Below are 13,514 nucleotides of genomic sequence, written 5' to 3' on the forward strand. Positions count from 1 at the left end.
TGTATTATTATTATTATAACATTTCTATGCCGCCCCTTGCCGAAGCCTCGGGGCAGCTTACAACACAATAAGATACATTGAAATACAATAGAACATAATAAATTACCACTAAATACAAAAATACAAAAAATACACTGAGATACAATAATAAAAATTAAAATTAACAGTATAAAATAAGTAAATAAAGAATATAGGAGGAGAAAAGAGAAGGAAGAAGAAGTTGCCCTGGCCAGATCATATATTTTAACAATTAAAATGATGTTTAAATAAAATGTTGTTTAAAAGAAGAAAGACGTGGGCCAAAACCAGTAGCATATTTAGCTTGAAGATCTTACTCAGGTTTGGTGTTTCTCTGCATGACATGTGCATTGTGCACTTGTGATATCCTTACTCATGCCCTACACCGCAATGTCCTTTCCCACAGCAGCTCTCTGATGCTTCCCAAGCATTTTTAGGGCAAAGATAGTGTAGTATTCTCTGGAAATGGCAGGTTAAACTGGAATGAGAAGCTGGGATACTTTCTGTCTTGCTAAACTGCAGCGCCGGCTTGTGATTGTGTATGGGGCACTTGTGAAGACACAGTGGGTCTCTGAAAAGAAGCCTCTTTTGCTGAAATGGAGTGCAGCATTCTATGGACCTGGTATTTCTGCTAGGATTACGACAGGCAGGAAAGAACCAACACACAGGTCTTTCACAGGAAAATCAGTATAAATTCATGTCAAAGGAATTATATTACATTTACAGCTTGCCTTTCTTCCACTTGCAAAGAGCTCAAGGCAGCTTACATAGTCCTCTTTCTCCAATTTATCTTCACAATAACCCTGTGAGATGGGTTTGGCTGAAAGTCAGCAACTGGCCCAGTGAGCTTCATGGCCAAGTGGGGGCTAGACTTGGATTTCCCTAAGTCCCAGTGCCCAACTCCTTTTTTTTAAAGTAAGATTTATTGTTATTTTTCTATTAACTAACAAAAAGAAACTAAAAATCATCAATCATCAAAAGCATCAGACCTATGTCGGCCTCCCGTACTTTTTTTTTATAGTTCCATAAACATATTTAAGTCTATGCATAGTCCCATTGCTCTAGCCAACAATAAAAGGAATTCCAAGTTTGATAGACGTCTGTATGCTCCTCCACCTTCAGGGACAATCTGTCTATTTCGGCACAGTCCAAGATCTTTTTTAGAATCAGTTCATCGGTAGGTGGTTCTTCACTCCTCCAATGTTGTGTCAACTCTTAGCAACTCTAACACCCTGGCTCTCCAGAAAATCCACACTGCTAACATCACTGGTCTATTGACACAAGTGGAAGAAAGAAAGAAGAAAGGGCTAGTGAGAGGTTTTTAAGGGAGTTCATGAGAAGCTATTACATGCTCGAATGAGCTTTTCTTTCAATATATAAATGTACCTGTCACTCTTCCCCTTCTTTTTTCTCTCCCCCTTGCCCTTAGCCCTACTCTGCATTTCCGAGAAGCTTCTGCTAGTTTTAGGAAAGGTTTGCAGCCACACAAGTCTTTCATTAGAAATTTAATGTGAAGTCATGGAATGGAAAAGGATCCCGATTCACAGTTCTCTGAATAGTAATTACAATAGTAATTACAATAAAATGTCTTTTGTAATTACTGAATAGTAATTACAAAAGACAGAGAAAATGCTTTATTGAAGGCACTGCTGTTAAAAAATTTTCATGAGAAATGATTACATGCTTGAATGAGACCTTCTTTGCAAATACTTATGTGGGCTTGTGTCTCTTCCCTTGCCCCCACATTCTGCAGTGACATTTCCAAAGATTCCTTAGAGAAGATCCTCACACAACTTGAGTGTCATTTCACATGGATGTTGCTGAAGGATGATGTTGATCCTGATGAATTAGAGGAAAGAATTCTTGAACAGATTTGCTTTTTGCAGTTCAGGTCCAAAGTCCGGAATTATAACCTGTTGGCTTATGTGAAGTACTTGAATGGCAAGAGGGAAGAAGCTCTGGAAAGCCTACAGAAAGCAAAAGAGGCTGCTGAAGAAGAGTACCCAGGAGACATTGAGAAAAACAGTCTTGTGACGTGGGGCAACTATGCGTGGCTGTACTGCCACATGGACAGACCCCCAGAAGCAGAGACCTATGTGAAAAGGGTGGAGAGTGTTTGCAAACAACACCAAAGCGATTCTCCTTATAAGATGACATTACCAGAGATCTACTGTGAAAAGGGGTGGGCCTTCCTCAAATTTGGGATAAAATATTATGAAAAAGCCAAGGAGAGTTTTGAAAAGGCCCTGCAAGAAGAACCTGAAAACCCAAAATTTAATGCCGGCTATGCCATCACAGTGTACCGCCTGGAGGAGTACTATGAAAGGAGATCTCCAGCAGCAGGCTCTTCGCTGGAACCCTTGAAGCGCGCAGTTACACTGAATCCGGATAACGCATTCGTCATGCCTCTCCTCGCATTAAAGTTGCAGGAAACCCATAAAGCTAAAGAAGGGGAAAAGTACATTGAAGAAGCCCTGTCAAAACACCCATATGATCCATATGTGCTGAGGTATGCTGCAATGTTTTACAGGAAAAAAGGTAATGTGGAAAAGCTCCTGTTGTGTTTGACAAAAGCATTAGAGTTGACGTCAAATTCTAGTTTCTTGCACCATCAGATGGGGCTTTGCTACAGAGCACAGTCCTTTGAAATGAAAAGGACCAAAGGAAAGTACCAATCTGGAAAAAAGATGGAGGAAATGATCAGGCTTATCATTTTTCATTTCCAGAAAGCGGTGGACCATAAACCCAAATTTTTCTATGCTTACTAGACCTTGCAGGTATCTATGCTGAAGGGAGGCAGCTTCAAAAAGCAGAAGAAACATTTCAGAATATATTGGTGAAGAAGAAACTAACCTGTGTCGAAAAGCAGGAATACCACTGGTGGTATGGGCATTTTCAAAAATCGAACAAAAAAATCAGAATTGGAAGCACTTGAGAACTACCTGGAAGGTGTGAAAATTGAAAGTTAATCAATTTGGAGAAAAAAGTGCAAATCTTGTCTGAGCAAATTAATAGAAAGGAAAATCAGCCAAGGCCAGGGAGATGCCAAATGTTTCAGCGTCCATGGTTTCATTGCCCAGCTTGATGGAAAAAAGCAGGAAGCAATTAAATACTATGAACAAGCCCTGGAACTGGACCCTGGAAATGAAGAATACCTCATTGCTATTTTGAACCTGAAGCTTTCCTTATAAAATGCAACTTCCCAACATGTGGTCACAGTGTGTTGAAGATGCAGCCCCAAGTTTATTATACAAGAACTGCTGCAAGATGGCCTGATTACCCTTGCACAGAGTTTGCAGTAGTCTGAAACTTGTATCACGGTTTTGAGACACATATATGGAAAAAATGATTGTCCCCACAGAACTGTTTTTTTCTGCCACCTGAGAACATCTTCTCTTGTTTTTCATGCGCAGGGTTGCCAGTACTTGAAATAATAATGCTGAAAATGTGTGTTATTTTGTCAAGGTCTGGAGGAAGGCGAGCAATACCTAAGTATTCAGCAACTGCATGCACTTCCAAGTCCTCTCCCATCAAGCAAGACCATGCACACACGATCCAGGCTGTAAATCTGCCTCAGAACAGGGATTTTCAACTGCTGGTCCATGAAAAAGCCGGCTACCAGCAGCAGGGCTAGCTGTGCTCTCCCTGCACATTCACCACCTCTGTCTTGGAGGGGGCAGGAAGGGGAGACACAGCTCAGTAGGAGCCAGCTGGGTGCCCCCCAGCACTAGGTTCACCCTCTGGGCAGGGCCCTGAAGACCAGGCCTTTTTCTGCTGTGTTGTAGTGTAGGGGAAATGTTTAGGCGGAGTTGTGTTGACTGCGTTTTCTTAGCCAATCAGTGCTGGAGTGTGTGGGGATTTGAGTGGATGGAGTTAGTTGCATTTATTATTTAACATTATGAATATTACTGCATTAAGTAACTTTGCTTGACTTTGTATTGCTCTGCTGTTAACGATGCATTTGAAATTGTTTTTGCTATGAGTATAGTATGGCATTTATATTGATTTGGTATTTTGCTCTTTGAATTTTTGATCAAGTATTCTTGAAAAGAAGCAGCAGCAGATTTCATACTAGGCTTATTTGAATTGCATATCACTCTCTAAAAATCTCAGTTGTAGTTGATTACGTTTAACATCATTAATTTATTCTTTTACTTTCTCATCCTTTTAGAAATTATATTAAAAAACGAATACAGAAAATACTATATTATGTATATACTGCTCTTTATTTTTGCTTCAGCGGTACCGCCCCCCCCCCCCCAAAATCCTATTTTCTCCGCTTCCCAACTGTAAAAAGGTTGAAAACCACTGCACTGGGGAACCATAAGAAGCCAGTGTGATGAGAGAGTGCAATCCTGGGGTTCAGGTTCCTGCCCCCACTTGCCCATGAAGCTCACTTGGTAACTTTGCGCCAGTCACTCACTCGCAGCCTAACCTACTGCACAGGATTGTTGTTGTGAGAACAAAATGGAGTTCTGCACACCACCTTGGGCTCCACACAAGAGGAAAAAAGGCGGGATATAAATGCAATACTATCCTCATCAGAGTAGGAGATCACTCAAGTAGATGAGCCAAGCAACAAGGCAGAGGTTACATTAAGCATATTCCTTAAATGATCAGGGAATTCAGCATGTGGAAAATATTCACCTATTGGGAGCCCTAAGGCTGCTTCAGAGGGTTCTTGATTCATCTGTGGCCAGAGAATTCAAAGTACATGCAATTCAAAGAACTGAAAAAGGGAGCCGTTTGCCATGTTCCAGCCAAGGCACAGATGTTACATAATCGAGCAATTAAATCGTCATTCGTGCACACCTGCACACTGTGGGGACCTGGCCTACTTTCTCCACTACTGCCAGGCAGCCTGAGTCGCTGAGGGTGCCACCGTGTGTTTTATCTGACTCACGCTCGTGGAAGCGGGATGAAGGGGCTGCACAGCGTGGGCCTCCGTCACAAGCGCCTCGCTGAAATTGCTCCCTGTTCTCACAGGGCAGAGTCGTACGGCCATCCTGAGCAAGCACGCGCGCCCCTTTAAGAACGCACTTTGCCCCTTACCAGAGCGCATCCTCTGAGGACGCGATCCTACACCCAGGCAAAAAAGCCCTACAACACCAGCAGCCCAGCCAGGCTGAGGGCAACATGAAAGTGAAAGGGAGAAACAACCACAAAAAGAACATAGCAAAAAAGTGTCTTTCTTCATTAGACCCGTTCGCAGCGCTTTTAATCACAAGGAAAGCTGGCGGCGGGTGGGGTGCGGTGGGGATGTTTTCTCTCTCAAATAGGAATGTTAACGTAAAGCGCCATAGATCGAAATCAGCGCTCCGGCGAAATGGATTATTGGAGGATATACCTGCAAAAGTGCCGAGCATAGACGAGAGCCACGCACGCACTCCCGTATTTGGGTTAAAAAAAATACCCAAATGCCTGGGTAAATCTCGACAACTCAACGAGCCTGAAAGGGTCGTTCGCGAAAGAATCCCCTCAGCACTCTCGGTTGCTTAGCCTCTAGGGCAGCCGCCCCAACCAGGGCTCTTCTCCAGAGTTTTGGCCTGCGACGAGGGGCGGGGGGCGTCCCAGGTTGGGCACGCTTTCTTTCTTCTGCTGGCTCGGCGCTCCTATTCACGCGGGAATCATGAGTTGAAAACGCAGCACCGTACTAATCCGACTTCACTTATCGTGGTGGGACAGATCAGTTGATCAATCAGTTGATCGATCTGCAGGGCCGATCGTGCCAGCTCTGCTGCGAAGACCAAGCCTTGCACGATGCAGCAGGAAGGCGCCCGCTTCCCTATCCGGGTGGGAGCGCCGCTGGTAGCGGAGCAACACTCGGTTTCGTTTTCTGAGAGGCGACTCTCCTCTTCGAGTTTCGCTTTCCCAGTAGCTGGAAGGAGCGAATAAAAGGGCCGCATTGCTGCGCTGGTCGCCGGTCGTCCTGAGCAGGCGATCAGCCCTGCTGAGAGAAAGGAGCTCGTTTCTTTTGCAAATAAGAACCCGAAGCCATGAGGTAAGTCACACCATTATCTTCTATGGCCGATTTTCTCTCAGACGAGATAAGAAGCAAAGTTGCTGCACTCAAAGTGAGCGGGGCTGGGCGCAAACAAGCTTTTCTTGAAATCACGCACGGCACAGCCGTGCCCCATGGACTTGCTTCTTGCTGCTGCTGCTGCTAGTCGCGAAGTCGTGTCCGACCCATCGCGACCCCATGGACAACATTCCTGCAGGCCTTCCTGTCCTCCACCATCCCCCGGAGTCCACTCAAGCTCACACCAACTGCTTCAGTGACTCCATCCAGCCACCTCATTCTCTGCTGTCCCCTTCTTCTTCTGCCTTCTATTGTGCCCAACATTAGGCTCTTCTCCAGGGAGTCCTTCCTTCTCATTAGGTGGCCAAAGTATTTGAGGTTCATCTTCAGCATCTGGCCTTCTAAAGAGCGGTCAGGGTTGATCTCCTCTAAGACTGACTGGTTTGATCTCCTTGCGGTCCAAGGGACTCACAGGAGTCTCCTCCAGCACCACAATTCAAAGGCCTCAATTCTTCCGTGCTCATCCTTCCTTGTGGTCCAACTTTCACAGCCATACACTGCAACTGGGAAAACCATAGCCTTGACTATACGCACATTTGTTGGCAGTGATGTCTCTGCTTAGCTGTGTGTAAGCCCTAGCGCCCAGTTTTGGATCGAGACCAGAGAGGTAAGGAGATTGTGCCCCTTATGCTTACTCACTCCCGCTCGTGTTTTCCTGCTGGGACGTTTTAATCGTCCTTTTAAAGACCTGCTTTTGGGGTGAGAGGGGATGTATCAGAAGATGGCCACATCTGGAGTAGGGTGTCAAAGGCAGATTGGAAAGATCAAGCAGATTTTGGAAAAAATAAAAAGCAGCCTTTACCAACCAGGTGCTCTCCAGTTGCATTGACCTCAGTCTCCAGCATTCCTGGCCAATGTCCCTGATGGTTAGGGGAGTTACCAGCTGCAGTCCAGCACTTCCAGAGGTGACCTGGTTAATATTTTATATCTTTGCCTTGCCTTGCATACCACCAATCCTAAGAAGTTGGTGGACATCTTTGGCCACATAAGCCCACACAGTCTGTAGTGATAAATTCTGAAGTGCAAGTGCTTATCATGGCAGAGAGTCTAAAATGGCAAGCAACTCTGTTGACTAGTAGTATGCACAGTCATGGCAGTTTTAATCTCCGCCAGGGGCAGAGGGGAGAGGAGATGCTGGCGTTATCCTTGCCATGAAAAAGGTATTGGCTCTGTATCCTTGTGGCTGGCACAGGCTGTAATCCTGTTGCTTTTATATCCATCTGCATGGGAGAAAAATGTGAAAGCTCTTGAGAAGCTTGCCTCTCCTTTGAGACAGTCCTGGAAGTTCTTTTCCAAGCCTAGTTCATGTTTTTGCGATGGAAAGAGAATGTAAAATTAGATTGACTCACCTCTAGATGGCCTCTTTTTTATGTTCTTAGCCAAAGTTGACTTAATTTGCGAACATACTCTGTCCACTATATTGGCCTTTCCGAGAAGCTTCTGCTAGTTTTAGGAAAAGTTTGAAGCCACACAGGTCTTTCATTAGAAATTTAATGTGAAGTCATGGGAATGGAAAAGGATCCCGATTCACAGTTCTCTGAATAGTAATTACAATAGTAATTCTACTGTTACTACAGCTGCGAGAATTAAGACATGCTTTATTGAAGGCACTGCTGTTAAAAAATTTTCATGAGAAATGATTACATGCTTGAATGAGACCTTCTTTGCAAATACTTATGTGGGCTTGTGTCTCTTCCCTTGCCCCCACATTCTGCAGTGACATTTCCAAAGATTCCTTAGAGAAGATCCTCACACAACTTGAGTGTCATTTCACATGGATGTTGCTGAAGGATGATGTTGATCCTGATGAATTAGAGGAAAGAATTCTTGAACAGATTTGCTTTTTGCAGTCCAGGTCCAAAGTCCGGAATTATAACCTGTTGGCTTATGTGAAGTACTTGAATGGCAAGAGGGAAGAAGCTCTGGAAAGCCTACAGAAAGCAAAAGAGGCTGCTGAAGAAGAGTACCCAGGAGACATTGAGAAAAACAGTCTTGTGACGTGGGGCAACTATGCGTGGCTGTACTGCCACATGGACAGACTCCCAGAAGCAGAGACCTATGTGAAAAGGGTGGAGAGTGTTTGCAAACAACACCAAAGCGATTCTCCTTATAAGATGACATTACCAGAGATCTACTGTGAAAAGGGGTGGGCCTTCCTCAAATTTGGGAAAAAATATTATGAAAAAGCCAAGGAGAGTTTTGAAAAGGCCCTGCAAGAAGAACCCGAAAACCCAGAATGTAATGCCGGCTATGCCATCACAGTGTACCGCCTGGAGGAGTACCATGAAAGGAGATCTGCAGCAGCAGGCTCTTCGCTGGAACCCTTGAAGCGCGCAGTTACACTGAATCCGGATAACGCATTCGTCCTGCCTCTCCTCGCATTAAAGTTGCAGGAAACCCATAAAGCTAAAGAAGGGGAAAAGTACATTGAAGAAGCCCTGTCAAAACACCCTTATGATCCATATGTGCTGAGGTATGCTGCAAAGTTTTACAGGAGAAAAGGTAATGTGGAAAAGCCCCTGTTGTGTTTGACAAAAGCATTAGAGTTGACGCCAAATTCTGGCTTCTTGCACCATCAGATGGGGCTTTGCTACAGAGCACAGTACTTTAAAATGAAAAAGGCAAAGGCAAGACACCAGGTCATCAAAGAGAATAAACTGCTCGAGCTTAGCATTTTTCATTTCCAGAAAGTGGTGGAGCGCAAAACCAAATTCATCTCTGCTTATCTAGACCTTGCAGGTATGTATGCTGAAGCAGGGCAGCTTAGGACTGCAGAGGAAACATATCGCAAGGTACTTGTAATGAGCAGATTAACATGTGCTGAAAAGCAGGAGATCCACTTCCGTTTTGGCCATTTCCAGGAATTTTACAAAAAGTCAGAATTGGAAGCTCTTAAGCACTATCTGGAAGGGCTCAAAATTGAAAATAACTCTTTTGAGAGAAATAAGTGCAAACATAACTTGGACAGATTAATAGATAAAAGAACCAAGAAAGGTCTGGTAGATGCTCTGTCTTTGGGTGGCCTTGCACTCATTTGCCAACTCAATGGGTTTAAGGAGGATGCAATTAAGTTCTATGAGCTTGCCCTGAAACGGGATCCTGGGAATGAAGAATTCCTCAGTGCCATTTTCAACTTGAAACTTTCCTTACAAAGCTAAACTTCACTATGAGTGTTGTCTTCATAAGATCTTCCTTAAGAACATGCAGGAGATAAAGTTAGCTTGCTTTGCAAAATACATACATTTGAGTTTGAAATGAACAGTAGGAAGAAGAATGGCTGAAAGAGTCAGGATGGTGTGCTACATTTAACCCCTTCTCAGGCTGATTAGCAGCTGGGTGACTGTCTGTACAACAGCCCTACATGATGCATCCTGGGTTTTCCAATGAGCAGGAAATGTGCAAATAACATCATAGTTAGTTACTACATTTGTAATCAGCTCAGTAATGCATGTTATCTGCCTTAAATATATTAAACATCCCAATTTCCACTGAATTAAATATGCTTGTGATGTACATTGCTTATCTAGAAGATGTGTGTATTTAACAAGATGGCCTGTATAATTGTATTTGGATGTTGCTTAGAATAAAAACTGTTGATGAATCTGGATTTGCCCTCTTTGTAATGTTTGATAAATACAGACTATCAGCGTATTTGTAGCAGTCGTGACAGCTATACCAAAGGTGTGTTTTAAATTAATTACTGATTGAGAAATTCCTAGATTTCTACACTTAGGCTGCAGTGCTACCACACTGAGGAACATAAGAGAAGCTGTAATGGTTCAGGCCATCACAGGAGTTTGCTCAGACAGTGACCAGTCAGTTGGGTACAACAGAACCCTCCCACCCATGGTCCCCAGCAACTGCTGTACATGGGCATAAGCTCCTTGGAACTTGATGGGACTTGCTTCTAAATAGACTTGCACAGAATTTTGCTGCTAACATCAAATCCAAAAGGGCCATTTGTAAAGATGCAGAAATCCTGCTTCCAATAGATTACAATTCTTCAGACTTCCCAAACTATATTGTGTCAACAATTATGGCTAATTTTCTTAAAATACTGTGTTCTGAAGGATTTCATCTGAACTGGAAAGCTTTCTGAGAAAGAACAATAAACTAAGAGGTCAGACTAGATGGCCTGAGAGACCTCTTCTGACTCACTCTGTTGCTTTTTCTAAGCACTGAAGACTTGACAGCATTCTGTTCGTATTGCTCCAGCTTTGCCCACACAGAAACATACATGCTGAAAATACAATAGAACTCTTCGCATTTCAAGATCTTACAGGCATTCCATCACAGGAATCATATCAGAATTAGCAGTTAATTACTTAGATGCTTGAACATCTAAGCTTGATGAAGGACAAACAGCTTGAAAAGAAACTAAGCCTTTTAGGGCAGTAGCACTTCACTGCAAATAAAGAACTTGCTACTTACATGCGAAATGGCTGTGCAGGCTGGGAATGGTAGGGATTGTAGTCTAACCTAAGATAACCAGTCTGATATAATTAGATTTTCTCTCATGTCAAAAATCCCTGCCCATGGAAAAGTCAGAGGAAAGGATCCTTTCTAACATTTTTCTCCCAACGCATTCATTTTTTATCTACTTAGAAATTATGTTTTATGTTCTTCTATGGGCATTCTGAAGTCACATAATCCCAAGGATCTAGTATCACAAGCTGCTATTTATCTGAACATAACATCAGATAAATGCAAATACTTTATTTGTGGCCTAGAATCTGGAAGTAGAATAGAAAAGCACCTATTGATGAGAATAGAGGCAGTAGTAGTTGGACAGTACACAAAAACCTTAAATAAATATCAAATTATAACAAGAAATTTAATTTTACTTCCACAGCCAGCTTGCCCAGGGTAAAATATGGCCAAGACTGTGTATCAGTTTGGGTAATGTGTATGTATCTAGCAGAATGCAGCTCAACAGGCATTTTTAAAAATTATGTCTATGTTTTGACAGATATTGTTGCTTGTGCACACCTTGATCCAGATAGGAACCCTGCACACTCAGTGCTAGATGCTTTGTGGTTTACATCTCATTTAGTTTAGCTCCTAGAAAAGGGTCTCCTGTTTCACTATGAACCTGCCTGACAAAGTAGAAATACCTTGCAGAGAAAACCTGTGAAGGACATCACTACCTGTCGAGAGCCATTCACTGGGCACTCATGAAAGCGGTGGAATGCACTCCCTCAAGAATACCGGCTGGGGCCACTCCGTTAACTTTTTAAAATATGTCGTTCTAAAGTCTTCATTTTTTAAAGTTCTTTGTGTTCCAGCTTTATTGTTTTAAATAGATGTTCACCTTGTTTGCTTTATAGAGTTCTCTGTTAATGACAGTTATAAATAAAAACAGATACTAGAAAGCTAAGCTAATGATAGTCTTTCAGGTTCAAAGGCCATGAGATGGTGGACTGTATCTAGCTGGTGTTTGGTGTTTTGTAAGGTCTGGTTTAGATAGAGACAGGAAAAGATCAGAAACAAAGGTTCAGTAAAAAGTTCCTTGAGGCTTGGTGGGATAAGTGGAATGGGATGGAGAATCAGGTATGCCAAAACAGAGAAGAGGAAATGGCTGCATGTACATGATCAAAAACTAAAATAGAGCACTCCCGCAATATGGAAAACCATATGGATAGGCAAATAACAGGTCTCTGGATTCAAGGGGACTTGTCCCCAGGACTGTATTCATATGATTGCACTTAGTAGACACAAATCCTCTATTATTATTTTATTATCACATGAGATTTATATCCTGCCTTTCTTCCTCTTGCAAGGAATCCGAGGCGGCTTGCAACTTTTGCCTCCTCTCCATTTTATTTTCACAACAGCCCTGTGAGGTAGGCTAGGCTGAGAGTTTGTGACTGGCCCAAAGTCACACAGCTTCATAGCTAAGTGGGAACTAGGACCTGGATCTCCCTGATCCCCAGTCCACCACTATAACCCCCATGCCACACTGGGTCTGTACATACTTACCTAAGAATAAGCTCCAGTGAACTCATGTCTGAATAGACAGAACTTTGAGAACACAATCCTATGTATGCTGAAACTGAAAAAAGTCCTGCTGGAACGTGTAGGGTTTTTTCTTTCCAAACATGCATAGGATTATTTCCTAAATGTACTAAAAGGTCTAATAATGTAGTGATTGAAAACACTACCTAATTCATGAAGTATTTATTTCTTAGACTGACAGTCTGACCCTTCATCTAGCCAGCACTGCACAGGATATGCATACTGGAATTCTTGCTCCATCTTGCATTTAGCAGGAACCTAGAGAGCATGTGTACAGTTGACTGGCCCATGGCTGCCCAATTTTAGGGTCTGGATATCCGTGTACCAGTGCAGGACACCATTTTTGCACTTTAGGACATGTTAGAGAGGATACCTCAGTAAAACCAGTACAAGTTTAGTACAATGTTACCAAGGCAATAAGAAAAAAATGCCTTGCAAGGGACAAATCAAGTTAGTAATATCTTACAGGAAAGTCTTTCCATCAGCCTTCCCCAACCTGGTGCTGTCCAGATGTGTTAGACTACAATTCCCAGCATCTGCACAGTATGTGTAACATTGAACATAGAAACATAGAAAACAGAGCGAGTCAGAAGGGGCCTCCCGGGCCATCTAGTCTGACCTCCGGCACCAGCCGGCTCCGCTCACGACATGCCCACCATGTGGACGTCCAGCCTATCCTTGAACACCCGCACTGATGGGGCCTCAACAACCTCTCGTGGAAGCCCATTCCACACCCTCGGGGTCCTGACTGTCAGGAAGTGCTTCCTGGCATCCAAACGAAACCTTGGCTCCCTGAGCTTTGCTCCGTTGGAGCGCGTCCTGCCTTCCTCTGCAGGGGAGAACAGGTCTCTACCCATCTCCATGTGACATCCCCTCACATACCTGTATGTTGCCAACATATCCCCTCTGAGTCTCCTCCAGGCTGAAGAGACCCAGTTCCCTCAGTCTCGCCTCATACGGCATCCCCTGCAAACCGGCCACCAACCTTGTGGCCCTACACTGAACTGACTCCAACCTGGCTATAGCCTTTCTGTAATGAGGGGCCCAAAACTGAACACAATACTCCAGTTGCAGGCGCACTAGAGTCGTGTATTATGGTAGTAATACCTCTCTTGATCTAGAAGCCACACTTCTGGCTATGCAACCAAGGGTGGTGTTCGCCCTCTTGACCACCGCATCACACTGCTGACTCATGTTTAGCCTGCAGTCAACCAGTACCCCGAGGTCCCTTTCACAAGTGCTGCTCTCTAGCCACTTGTCCCCTAACCTGTACTTATGACACCCATTCCTATGCCCCAAGTGCAAGACCTTGCACTTATCCACATTGAACACCATCCTGTTGCCTCCTGCCCACTTCCATAGTCTGTCCAGATCCTTTTGGATCTGGAGTACCTGCTCCTCA

General features: G+C 43.7%; 2 protein-coding genes across 3 annotated transcripts; both read left to right on the forward strand.

Moving 5' to 3' along the window:
- The first annotated feature begins 1,655 nt into the window (after positions 1–1,655).
- LOC123018476 (interferon-induced protein with tetratricopeptide repeats 5-like) lies at positions 1,656–4,223 on the forward strand. The gene has a single exon (XM_044420623.1). The coding sequence runs from the start codon at positions 1,707–1,709 to the stop codon at positions 2,784–2,786; it is 1,080 nt and encodes a 359-aa protein (XP_044276558.1). The 5' UTR covers positions 1,656–1,706; the 3' UTR covers positions 2,787–4,223.
- A 1,087-nt stretch (positions 4,224–5,310) lies between these two features.
- LOC123018475 (interferon-induced protein with tetratricopeptide repeats 5-like) lies at positions 5,311–9,704 on the forward strand. 2 transcript variants are annotated; one of them, XM_044420621.1, is made up of 2 exons: positions 5,311–6,019; positions 7,815–9,704. In XM_044420621.1, the coding sequence occupies exons 1-2, from the start codon at positions 6,015–6,017 to the stop codon at positions 9,253–9,255; spliced, it is 1,446 nt and encodes a 481-aa protein (XP_044276556.1). In that variant the 5' UTR covers positions 5,311–6,014; the 3' UTR covers positions 9,256–9,704. The 2 variants fall into 2 exon arrangements, with proteins under 2 accessions (XP_044276556.1, XP_044276557.1); XM_044420622.1 differs by lacking the exon at positions 5,311–6,019 and adding an exon at positions 6,613–6,704.
- The last annotated feature ends 3,810 nt before the right edge of the window (positions 9,705–13,514 follow it).

Source organism: Varanus komodoensis, unplaced genomic scaffold, assembly GCF_004798865.1.
Source record: "Varanus komodoensis strain SLA01 unplaced genomic scaffold, ASM479886v1 scaffold11, whole genome shotgun sequence".
Lineage (NCBI taxonomy): Eukaryota > Metazoa > Chordata > Lepidosauria > Squamata > Varanidae > Varanus > Varanus komodoensis.

Bases quoted from the DNA above. Each gene is read 5' to 3' on its own strand.
- LOC123018476 (XM_044420623.1), top strand. From the start codon at position 1,707: ATGAGACCTTCTTTGCAAATACTTATGTGGGCTTGTGTCTCTTCCCTT.